Source organism: Schistocerca piceifrons, chromosome 6 (genome assembly GCF_021461385.2).
Source record: "Schistocerca piceifrons isolate TAMUIC-IGC-003096 chromosome 6, iqSchPice1.1, whole genome shotgun sequence".
In the NCBI taxonomy this organism is placed as follows: Eukaryota; Metazoa; Arthropoda; class Insecta; order Orthoptera; family Acrididae; genus Schistocerca; species Schistocerca piceifrons.
Window position 1 is genome coordinate 180,804,213 of NC_060143.1, and position 12,706 is coordinate 180,816,918.

At 44.1% G+C, this 12,706-nt stretch overlaps 1 protein-coding gene across 1 annotated transcript in view; it reads right to left on the minus strand.

The window, feature by feature from the left end:
• Nucleotides 1-506: 506 nt before the first annotated feature.
• LOC124803218 (leucine-rich repeat-containing protein 24-like) overlaps nt 507-12,706 on the minus strand; it is a 66,966-nt gene continuing 54,766 nt past the window's right edge. Inside the window, exons 4-5 of the mRNA XM_047264398.1 lie at nt 8,450-8,623; nt 507-813 (exon numbers count right to left, since the gene is read on the minus strand). Of these exons, the coding sequence (XP_047120354.1) occupies nt 507-813; nt 8,450-8,623 (481 nt within the window). The remainder of the gene's footprint in view (nt 814-8,449; nt 8,624-12,706) is intronic.

Here is a 12,706-nt window from a genome sequence, read left to right on the forward strand (position 1 = left end):
ACAGCGTATTCGAAGGGAGAGGAAACGTAACACCATGCCTAGATATAAGACGACTGTGCAACGACAATCGACCAGTCGAAGGCGGTGCATAAAAGGAAGCGAGATGTATCATCAGGACACGACTCTTGCGGCTGTTGATGGTGAATTTCGATAACTGAATTATGTGGAACGACCTCCGTGGTGATAACCGAGGGCAAATAAAAGTTAACGCCATGGCAGCCATTCGGGCGTACTGAACGACTAGGGAGGAGAAAGACGCTTGAGAGACACTGTGTGATTACTTTATGTCGCCTCCAGCTGCTCCCCTGTCAGTGTCAGAGACGGTCATCAGGGCTATGTTGCGTCGGAGGGGATGCCTCTGCGGTAAGTGATCACAGGGCGACGTTGTCCCCCTTGCAGAAGTCGACGGCGTCGTCGAAGCGCCAGCGTAATTCGCCGGCCACGGGCACGCTGGAGCGACGCCTCGCCGCCGCTGCCGCCGCCGACGCCGCCCTCGGCTGCTGACGTCACATGTCGGACCCGTCAGCGCCGTCGCCCACGTAGCCCTCGTCAGGGGACTCTGTGAGACAGTGGGCGGCGGTCACTGCCCTCTGCATGGGCGGCTTGGCCCCGGCGCCGCCCCCGGTGTTGTTGGAAGCGTCGCCCACGGCGGCGGACGACGAAGTAGCCGCGTCGGGGACGGAAGGAGACACCGTCGGAGACAGAGTCGCGCCGTTGGGCAGCTCGCCGTTTGTCTGCGAGCCGACGCAGTGCGTCGTTTCGCCTTTGTAGGGCGCCGGCGGCGAGGGCAGGTACGGAGCATCCTGGTACGATCTGCGAGCACCAGGAACAAGTGTGTTACATGACTGCGCCGAACAATAAAAAACTATGCTACAGTGCAGTTATGGTGGCCAAGCTTCTTCCGTAGCATGCTGCTATTGACAATTCGCGTACCTAGCCGGACATAAGATCAACATCAACAAAAGCAAAACGAGGATAATGGAATGTAGTCGAATTAAGTCGGGTGATGCTCAGGGATTTTATATTAGGAAATGAGACACTTAAAGTAGTAAAGGAGTTTTGCTATTTGGGGAGCAAAGTAACTGATGATAATCGAAGTAGAGAGGATATAAAATGTAGACTGGCAATGGCAAGGAAAGCGTATCTGAAGAAGAGAAATTTGTTAACTTGGAGTATAGATTTAAGTGTCAGGAAGTTGTTTCTGAACGTTGTTGTATGGAGTGTAGCCATGTATGGAAGTGAAACAAGGACGATAAATAGGTTGGACAAGATGAGAATAGAAGCTTTCGAAATGTTTTGTTACAGAAGAATGCTGAAGATTAGATGGATAGATCACATAACTAATGAGGAGGTACTGCATAGGATTGGGGAGAAGAGAAGTTTGTGGCACAACTTGACTAGAAGAAGGGATCGGTTGGTAGGACATGTTCTGAGGCATCAAGGGATCACCAATTTAGTATTGGAGGGCAGCGTGGAGGATAATAATCGTAGAGGGAGACTACAAGATGAATACACTAAGCAGATTCTGAAGGATGTAGGTTGCAGTAGGTACTGGGAGATGAAGCTTGTACAGGATAGAATAGCATGGAGAGCTGCATCAAACCAGTCTCAGGACTGAAGACCACAGCAACAACCAGTACATTCAGAACCTCGGCTTTAAAGTCTAGTGTGTCAAGTGTCCTTTCCTTCCCCCCTCTCTTTCCCTCCATCACCTCCTCCTCCCATCTCCTTAATTTTAAATAGGTTCCTTAAGACGTATCTATTCCGGGGGCCCTTAATTTGGTTGGTACGCTTTATACTACGCAAGGCATAAGAAATTTAAGTGATGTGTTTTGGCTCGATGCTCACTATGCTATAAGAAATTAGTTATTCAACATTTGACGCCATACTTTCACACCCACAACGCCGGTTCTTAATGGTGAAGCACTATTTTAAAGTTTTGCCTGAAATGTACTGTTACATTATTATCTTAATATTTAATACTGAAATTTCCTTTAAATTAATTTTTTGAGAAGTAAAACAATCGAGTCCCACAATGTGATAAAAACCGTATGTGTATGTACGATAATGTACAAACGGTGTCAATGTATGGTCTCTCTGTGAATATGGAGCTTTGTTACCAATTATTCAAAAACAGATGTACTTCTAATATGTATTCTTTACCTCTAATTTATGTCCGATTACGTATAATGGTTATATACCTGACTGTGTCCTTTATCTGATTTTCATATACGTGTTTTAAACCTGCCTGTGTGATTTTGTTCATGATGAACTTTCGTGTCTTGCATATTGTATTTTGTTTTCTTTTATTTGCGACTTTATGTTATGGTTTACACATGACTATTTAGTTTACTACTATTTAGTGTCTGACTTCATGTAATTGTTTCAAACCTGTATGTCTGGTTTTAATAAAGTTGAAGTTAATCATCTATCTCTTTGGCTCAAATGGCACTATGGGACTTAACATCTGTGGTCATCAGTCCCCTAGAACTTAGAACTACTTAAACCTAACCAACCTAAGGACATCATACACATCCATGCCCGAGGCAGGATTCGAACCTGCGACCGTAGCAGTCGCGCGGTTCCGGACTGAGCGCCTAGAACCGATAGACCACCGCGGCCGGCATCTATCTCTTTAATAATGTATTAAGTTGTTTGTAAAAATATTTATCCATGGATCTATTTGTTGGTGTTTCGAAACTTTTTTATGTATTAATAGCGTCGTAGAGGCGTTCAAGGTTTATTTCATGATTTGGTAATGAGCTTAGGCTCAAAACAAGTCATGAATAAATCTTCGATGGTTTTTTGCAATTTGTTGTATAATTTGGAAAATTCGTTACCATAGGTCGTAGCCAATCGGATTATATGCGCTAGCCATTGACAATCGCTCAATTATATAATCTTGGTTGTCGCAGATATTTGGTGTTCTTACGAACATGTCGTTATTTCCGTGGTGGTGGTTAGGGTGGGACCTTAGATCACAACTAGCTACAAAAGAGTTTACGGTCACTTTTAACACAAACTTTCACAATTTTTCCGTAATATATCACGATTTCCGAGATGGAGGTTTGGTTGGAACCTAACCGCTTCGGTTGTACAAAATGTGATTTATCTTCATTTACAAAGCATAGGAAACTACGAATGAGGGAAGTGATTGGGCATCCACATCCGAATCACGATTCCGCGTGTTCACCTCCTATCATTCATCATGCAAACCGTTACTAACGCAATGGAAGAGTCACAGACGCCGCAAGTGGACATTTAACGAAAAGTCATATTTGTCGCAAACAGCTACAAAGCACTACTTTCTTCATTTGTTACTTTAACTTTGTTCATCATCAGAACGCTGCATTATATTTAAAGTTCGAACGTGAATCAGCAGTTGAATGCTGGGAATACCATAATGCTCAGCGGTGAAAACATTAAAACTGAAGAGTTTATTAAAGGAAATCAAAATCGAGCATAAATTCAAATTGCAGCTGTGTAATAAAGTTACTTCCTTATGTACTTTTGCACATATGTACTATATTCTTACAGTAAATGTGATTAAGCTGCTTTGAAGGCTTCCGTTACATTTATGTGTAGCATGAAGTACTGAATATACACACCTGTCCCACTATTTTGGATGGTTTTTAACCATAGTCGCAGCTGCACAGAGTTAAAAGTGAATCACCATTTGCACTAACGAACTGAACAGCCAGACTTCACGCTAATGCCACATGTTCCACCTGCACTAAAGGCAATCAAACAAGCTGAAAGACGTGTTGTTTGCATTTTCTATCAGAGATGAGTTGAAGAGGGAGAAAATCATATCGATATGTTACCGGAAATAAGAAATGTGTGATGCAATGAACGGGCGAAATTTGTTAATATTTAAGTATAGCGTAATACTGACAGCATTTTAATCCATACCTGTTACATATCAGCAAGAAGTCACTTTGTATCTTCATACTATAAGTGCGAAATTTATGTCTCTTTTGGTGTTTTTGTCTTGTATTTGGTAATACATATTGTTAAAAATAGTGAGTATTTAAAAATAAGGTAGAGCAGTAAGATGTTACTAGGGTTCCGCTATTGTATGACAGGGTATGTCATAAGTCCCATTGCATTATTAAATACCCACATATTTAAGTACTTACACGGTAGTGTGCCATGCCATTCGAGGAATTCAAAAGCTAATAAACGATAGGTACTGTAAATACTATTCAGATGTGTGACGATGAACAATACGTTAGAAACCTGTAACGGACAGGAACGGAAAATCTATGAAAGACAAATGTCATGAAGTTACTTGTAGGTACTGACTCTGTAACGTATAATACAACCATGAAATCCTGATAATCTCATCTACCTCCAAGACTGATAACATAGCTAGTAATATGCACTGTTACGTATCTTTCGCGTGCGTGTGAGTGAGTGTGAGTGTGTGAGTGTGCGTGTGAGTGTGCGTGGGCGCGCGCGCCCGCGCGTTTGTTGTGGTCTAAACTATGTGTGCACCTGTGCTTGCAAAGTCCTAAAAAGTTAAAATACTGTCTGGCGAAATACGCAATTTTTCAAAAGCAGCGTACAGTGCAAAAATATATTTCAGATGTAAGTAACACAAAACTAATTCAATTCTTATCTTAGGAAATTGTTTACGGTATTGCAAATCCATGTTTGGCATATTTACAAAAAAAAAAAAACAGTAATTTTTCTTACATCGTTTTCTGTTATAGAACTTTCGCCACAGCCTGTGAACAACTATATGCGAATTTACCTGTTGGCTGGAACTAGTAGTGGCACTGTTCATCGACGATAGATAGCATTTTAATAGTATCTGGTCGATGTCTAACCTTTATTGTGAGAATCAACGAGCATTTTCAAACAGCCACGGTTTCACCATGTTAATCATGGACAACTTGCAAAAGTATGATTTGAAGAGCCAAACAAGCGATAAACTGGAAAACCATAATGCTGAATTTCTTGCGCTGCACTACACACTGAAGTGACAAAAGTCATGGGATACGTCTTAAAATAGTGTCGGAACTCGTTTGGCCAGCCGTTGTGCAGCAACTCGATGTAGCAAAGACTCAGGTTGTTAGAAGTCCCTTGCAGAAATACTGAGCAATGCTGCGTTTATAGCCGTTCATAATCGCGGAAGTCTTGCCAGTGTAGGATTTTGAGCACGAACTTAACGCTCGATTGTGTCCCATAAAGGTTCAATAGCATTCATGTCAGACGTCTGGGTGGTCAAATTATTCGCCCGAACTGTTCAGTTGCGAACAACTATGGCCTGGTGAGATGTTTGGAAACATGAAGTCCATAAATTGCTTCAAAGGTCTCCAACTAGCAGAACATAACCATTTTCATTCGGTTCAGTTGAACCAGAGGAACCAGTCCATCCTATGTAAGCACAGCCCACACCGTTATGGAGCCATCACCAGCTTGCCGAGTGCCTTATTGACTACATGGGGCCATGACTTTGTGGGGTCTGAGCTACACTCAAACAATACCATCAGCTCTTACCATTAGACCAGGGCACCGTTTTCCAGTCGTCTAGGGGGCAACCGATATGGTCACAAGCCCAGGGAGACGCTGCAGGCGATGTCGTGCTGTTAGCTAAGGCACTCACGTCGGCCGTCAGCTGCCACAATCGATTGACGCCAATATTCACGGCACTGTCCAAACGGATGCGTTCCGCGGTTATTTCAAATCCTGTTGCTTGTCTTTCGCACTGACAACTCTACGAAGACGCATCTGTTCTTGGACGTTAAGTGAAGGCCGTCGGCCAGTGTGCTGTGCACGGTAAGAGGTAATGCCTAAAATTCGTGTATGGCAGAAGTATTGCCACTGCAGGATTTTGTGCGATAACTGACCTCTCGATTATTTCCCCTAGCTGTTCGATGGGATCCATAACAGGCGGTCTGGGTGGTCAAATTATTCGCTCCGCTCTGGCGGAGTTCCCAAACGATTCTCGAATGGCGTATCCCAAGCGTCTACCTTCAGTTACCACTCCGCGTACAAAGTCTGTTAATTCCTAAAGCTTTGAACATGGCTGCGTGATCAGTCACCATTTACTAAGCAAAAGTAAAGCAAGTAGCAGCCCTCGGTCGCAAAAAAGGAGTCTTTTGACCTAGGTTTTGGCAGTGCTATAAGTGCCTTCATCAGAAGTATAACAAACTCGCATGTCAAGTATAAAACTACATATCAAGCGATAAAGTTTTAGTCACAAAACTTTTAAAGCAGAATACACGCAAGGAAAGCGACTATGGGCTGCTCATACGCGTCGAGCTACGGTAGTGTCAGACACTGATGGCAGTTTGAGTGTTTTGCTTCTGATGAAGGCACTGATAGCGGTGCCGAAACTTAGATCAAAAGACCCTTTTTTTGCAACCGAGGGCTGCTATTACTTTAATTTTATTCTCTTAATTCCCATTATGCGGCCATAATCACATCAGATACTTTTCGCAAGCATAACCTCCGTACAAATGACAGTTCCGCCAGTGCATTGTCCGTTTACACACTACTGGCCATTAAAATTGCTACACCAAAAAGAAATGCAGATGATAAACGGGTATTCATTGTATAAATATATTATACTAGAACTGTCATGATATTACATTTTCACACAATTTGGGTGCATAGATCCTGAGAAATTAGTACCCAGAAAAACCACTTCCCGCCGTAATAACGGCCTTGATACGCCTGGGCATTGAGTCAAACACAGCTTGGATGGCGTGTACAGGTACAGCTGCCCATGCAGCTGCAACACGATACCAGAGTTCATCAAGAGTAGTGGCTGGCGTATTGTGACGAGCCAGTTGCTCGGCCACTATTGACCAGATGTTTTCAGTTGGTGAGAGATCTGGAGAATGTGCTGGCCAGGGCAGCAGTCGAACATTTTCTGCATCCAGAGAGGCCCGTACAGGGCCTCCAACATGCGGTCGTGCTTTATCCCGCTGAAATGTAGGGTTTCGCAGGGATCGAATGAAGGGTAGAGCCATGGGTCGTAAGACATCTGAAATGTAACGTCCACTGTTCAAAGTGCCGTCAATGTGAACAAGAGGTGACCGAGACGTGTAACCAATGACACCCCATACAATCACGCCGGGTGATACGCCAGTATGGCGATGACGAATACACACTTCCAATGTCCGTTCACCGCGATGTCGCCAAACAAGGATGCGACCATCATCATGCTGTAAACACAACCTGGATTCATCTGAAAAAATGACGTTTTTCCATTCGTGCACCCAGGTTCGTCGTTGAGTACACCATCGTGGGCGCTCCTGTCTGTGATGCAGCGGCAAGGGTATCTGTCGACTCAGGGATCGAGACGTGGCTGCACGATCCGTAACAGCCATGCGGATAAGATGCCGGTCACCTCGACTACTAGTGATACGAGGCCGCTGGGATCCAGCACGGCGTTCCGTATTACCCTCCTGAACCCACCGATTCCATATTCTGCCAACAGTCATTGGATATCGACCAACGCAAGCATCAATGTCGCGAGACGATAAACCGCAATCGCGATAGGCTACAATCCGTCCTTCATCAAAGTCGGAATCGAGATGGTACGCATTTCTCCTCCTTACACAAGGTATCACAACAACGTTTCACCAGGCTAAGTCGGTCAACTGGTGTTTGTGTATGAGAAATCGGTTGGAAACTTTCTTCATGTCAGCGCGTTGTAGGTGTAGCCACCGGTGCGAAGCTTGTGTGAATGCTCTTAAAAGCTAACCATTTGCATAACACAGCATCTTCTTCCTGTAGGTTCAATTTCGCGTCTGTAGCACGTCATCTTCGTGGTGCAGCAATTTTAATGGCCTGTAGTGTACCTTATGCACGCCAAACTACCGCCATCTGAATATGTGCATATTGTTAATCCATGACTTTAGTCACCTCGCTGTAATGAGCACGGTTATCTGTGCGGGTTGTAAGAGGATTAAACTATTGATTCGGAACCTGTAGCGGTGCTAATTATCCCTCATAAGTAGCACTATAAACAGTGGCAGATTGGTATTTCCACTTTGTTTTAAGAAATAATCGGCATTTTCTCACAGCCACGGTCTCACCATGTTCATTTCCGACAAAGTTGTTGTTGTGGTCTTCAGTCCTGAAATTGGTTTGATGCAGCTCTCCATGCTACTCTATCCTGTGAAAGCTTCTTCATCTCCCAGTACCTACTGCAACCTACATGCTTCTGAAACTGCTTGGTGTATTCATCTCTTGGTCTCCCTCTACAATTTTTATCCTCCACGCTGCCCTCCAATACTAAATTGGTGATCCCTTGATGCCTCATAACATGTCCTACCAACCGATCCGACAAAGTATCACTTGTAAAAGTATTGATCCAAGAACCAAACAATCAGAAAAGAGGGGAACTCTTGGGTTGAAGTTGCAGCACTGGACTGCAGGTGGCAGGCAGAGGAGCGGCTGTGAGTGTGTGGTGAGCAGTAATCAGACCTACCCTGCGGAGTCCTGCGCGGGGCCTGGGAAGGGCGGCAATGCGGGTGCCGGCGCCGGGTACCCCTCCAGCGTGTAGCGCACGTCGGGCGGGCTGTAGTGCAGGTCGTAGGCGGTGCGCGCCAGGAACTCCGCCTCGCGAGAGAAGCGCGCCGACGGCGTCGCAGCCCCCACCGACCTGTGCACACAGAGGAAAAACGCCGACACTGGTCAAGCACTGTCTACCTCAAGCTGCTCCACAGGCCTTGGTTCATGCACGGTGGAGTGTGACCAACTCCTCGATAAATTTCGTTGTTGGAAAGCTGAATGGCGTATGCTGAGTTTGTGTTATATTGAGGTACTGGTAATGCCTTAAACAAGCTTATTCATAGTAGTGAATGAAACTACGTAACTGTGATGGTTGTGTGTGTTTCGTGTCACCGAGTGAGAGCTGAGGTGACCAGCGTTTTATACACTATCTTATCAAAAGTATGCGGACACCTGTAGGTGAAACAAGCGCTGTGTCGCTTGCGAGATACAGAGGCGAGCGAGCGTTCCGGGACTTCCCCCGTTCACTGCTAGTAGCGCCGCGTAACCTTAACGCGTCTGCGCATAGCGCACAAGTATTGCACCGTAATTAAGTAGAAAATTAATGTAATAACGTTTTAATGCCATGTCTTAAAGTAATTAAATCTATAGTTTCCACAATAACGCCGTTTCAATAAAATGACGCAAATTAATTAAATCAATAGTTCTCATAATAACACCGTTTTAGGAAAATATCGCTAAATCATAAAGCTAGAAAGCCAGAATTTGGTCATAATGAGAAAATGCATATCAAAAACAGATGGTGCAAGTTTCAACAAGATAGAATAAAAATTATAGTCGAAATCGACGTTTTTAAGAAAAATTGAAGGAGCTAAATATTAGACTTAGAAATGTAAAAGTTTGTATGATGCTTCAGTTCAACCTAAAAATAATAACCTATAGACCTCCTAAAGCTGCCTGTAGCAGTTTTCGAGTAATTTAATGTAAACCAAATTTTTAACTAAAACATACAAATTCCTAGTAGATTAAGTAACTGTAATTTTAATGCTAGAAAATTTTGGCTACAGCACACGAGAAAACTTATTAACAAATGAAGCTATAACAAACTTCAGGACAGATATATTTATAATAACCAACACATGTTCTTCTGAAGTTATAGTTCAGAGGTAACAGCCTACCATTAGTTCCACTCTAAAAATTCTAGAAGGCAAAGTTTTTATGCAAGAGAAGTGAAACTTATTCTGTAATTTCAACCAACTTACCATAAACCATCTACAAATTAAGAAAAATTTAAATTAATTCTATAACTTTGTTATTAAAGATTATGTGTCCGAGAAAGCGGCCGTTTAGGGGCTGCTGCCGTGTGCATAAGGCAGATGACAGCTTGTGTTCTCTTGGAAGTCCGCGAAAAAGGTTCACTTCACATTCAGCCCCTTTACGTTCCACGTCTGTTAAACGCAGGATTGCGCTCTGCCTCGGATGACGTCAGAGACGGACTACGAAAAAAAGCGTATTTTCTGTATTAACTGATACAGAACTCGCTAGGACAGTACACTGTCCTGGATCGCTTAGATTTTCGATAATGTAACTGTTAGTGTGCCGTCCGTGATATTTACAAATTCGCGTTGCAAGTGGTGACTATTATTTTCACTTTTGGTGGCCGATCGTTTAATTTCGAACATTTATTTGTGTATAAGTAGTCACGGCGAAACACAATTTGGTAGGAACGTGCCGTAGAGCTGACCACAAAAATAGTTGACAGGCTCGTTTGAGAAAGACGGCGAACTACCTAAACAACTAACAACAAATAAAGAACAAAAATATATATTAACCCGCCGCCCCACAACCTGATAATGGGCATTACTATAGGGGTGTGTCCATCCTTCACCATTATGACGGCTTCGAACTCCACAGGGGATACTTTCAGTGAGGTGTCTGAATGTCCGTGGAGCAATGGCAGTCCAGTCTTCCTCAAGAGCCGACACCAGATATGGTAGTGATATTGGACAATGGCGTCTTGAGTGAAGTCAACGTCCTAACTCGTTCCAGAGGTGTTTCATTGGTTTCAGAGCGAGATCCTACGCAGGAACGACCATTCTAGAAATGTTAATGCGCACAAAACAGTAGCTGAGAGATGATGCTTCATGACTTGTTGCATTCTCATGCTGACACATTTATTTATTTATTTATTTCATTAACAGTACAGAGTAACCCACCGACTTGAAGTGTAAGATGGGTCGAATGCTTCTGAATCTAATAGCAAAGACTTCTCATTGTTACAATCTTATTGGTATACAGTTGCAACGAAATGGGAACGCACAATCAAGTGCTCTAAGCCTCGCCACCGTCAAACAGTTAAATATCAGCATGTGAATGCGCTAGAATGCAGCAGAACAAGTGGGCTACGGAAAAAGAATTTGACGTAAAGTGAAACTGCGGTTCGTACAGGGCACGCTGCTACGACAGTGATGCGCTTGTGGAACCGGTGCATAAAAGAGGGTCGTACACAGTGACGACAAAGTGACCACACAATGTGACCACACAGCGAGATGTTGTTCACTTGGCAGTAAGAGACACTACAGCTTCACCTACAGCCTTAGATCGATATTGGAGCATTGCAACGGGTGTGAAAACGATTGCGTCGACGATATAACGCCTTCTCCTGAGGGCTGGAGTGGTGCGACGTATGCCATTGCGTCGGCTTCAGCTGGCCAGAGATAATCAACACTTCAAACTACCGTGGCACTGACATGTCGACTGGCAAAATGTAGTCTGTATTCGGACGAGCCCCGCTTCACCTTGTTTTTCACTGTGCGCCGCCTACGCGTTAGACGCTACCGTAGTGAATTCAATATGGCACATTGTATTATTGAGCTGGTTAGCGCGAAAACCTCACGTATGATGATTTCGGATGATGATGATGGTCATAGGTCAGAGCGATCAACATCACGATCATCAGCGCCCTGACGAAAAGGCAGCATGCCAATCTCATGGATGGGAATGATGGCTGCCTCCACATGAGGAGCAGTTTAATATGCATTAAGGTCTGCCTCCCTTCACCACCTATTTAGGGATGAAGCCTGATAGCTTACTAAATGTCGCAACTTTTGCAGCACTAGAATCAGTTCGGCGAGGATGGTGGCCAGATATCCATCGGAAGTGAGGGCTGCTCTGATATCAGTATACAAGACACGCGTTGCCAAAATATGCTGGACTGATAGTGGCATACCAAAAGCCTCACAGAGTTGTCGATCCTCCCGACAGAGGAGGAAGCCTCGTGTTAAAGTGATATCAGATGCGCAGCCTGGTAAGCAGAACCTCCTTCCAGCGGTGAAGCTGACATTAAGTCCGCCATGGCTGTGTGGTTGATTTGGACAACCGCAGTTTGTTTTCTGTCATCTTCAACCATTCAGTCTCCCATGCGTGATGCTCCTGTCAGAAAATAAGATGACGGTGTTCAACGGGCTGGGACAATGACGGCAACACCATCCCTACATCCTTCCTTGTCCGCTTTGTGCCCATGTCGTTTTCCTGTATCCCGCTGTGGCCAGGTAGATAGCAAAAGCTCACATCCTTGCCATGGAGTTGGAGCAGCTGTAGGGAGTAATGGGTGAGCTGAATCAGCTTGTCTACTGGATACATTTGGTGAAGTGCCTATAGTACACTGAGCGAGTATGAACAGACAAGAAAACTCGTATTGTGATGTCTGTGAATCATCTCCATTGCCATCATAATGCCATAGAGTTCTGCATCATAATTTAAAAACGGTGGCTGAAGACGTACTTTGAAAACCCTAGCAGGGAAAACGGTGGAACAACTGATGACATTCTCTTGCTGGGATCCATCTGCAGAAACAACGATAAAACTGTGGTAAGTACTTAAAATGGAATAAAATAAAGTTGTAGAAACGTAATCTGGAGTATATGTTTTCCTGTACCGCGTCAAGCTTAAAATCACTTTGCACTTCTGAATACAACAAAGTGTCAACGCCTTGCATCCATGGCTGTGTGTTCAGACGTCTGATAAAATCCAGCTGATGTGGGACATCTCTGCCTATAATATGCTACTCGTATCTTGCCAGCTCTGTACTGAGAGCAATGTGAATAGCAATCGCTATCAGTGAGGTTTTGGAACCGAGACATCGTCTCCTGCGCAGGCAGCTCTACATGCCATATTTCAGCAAGTGATGAAAAATGTGTAAAACTTCTTCGATGAACGACACGTACCACTTCTT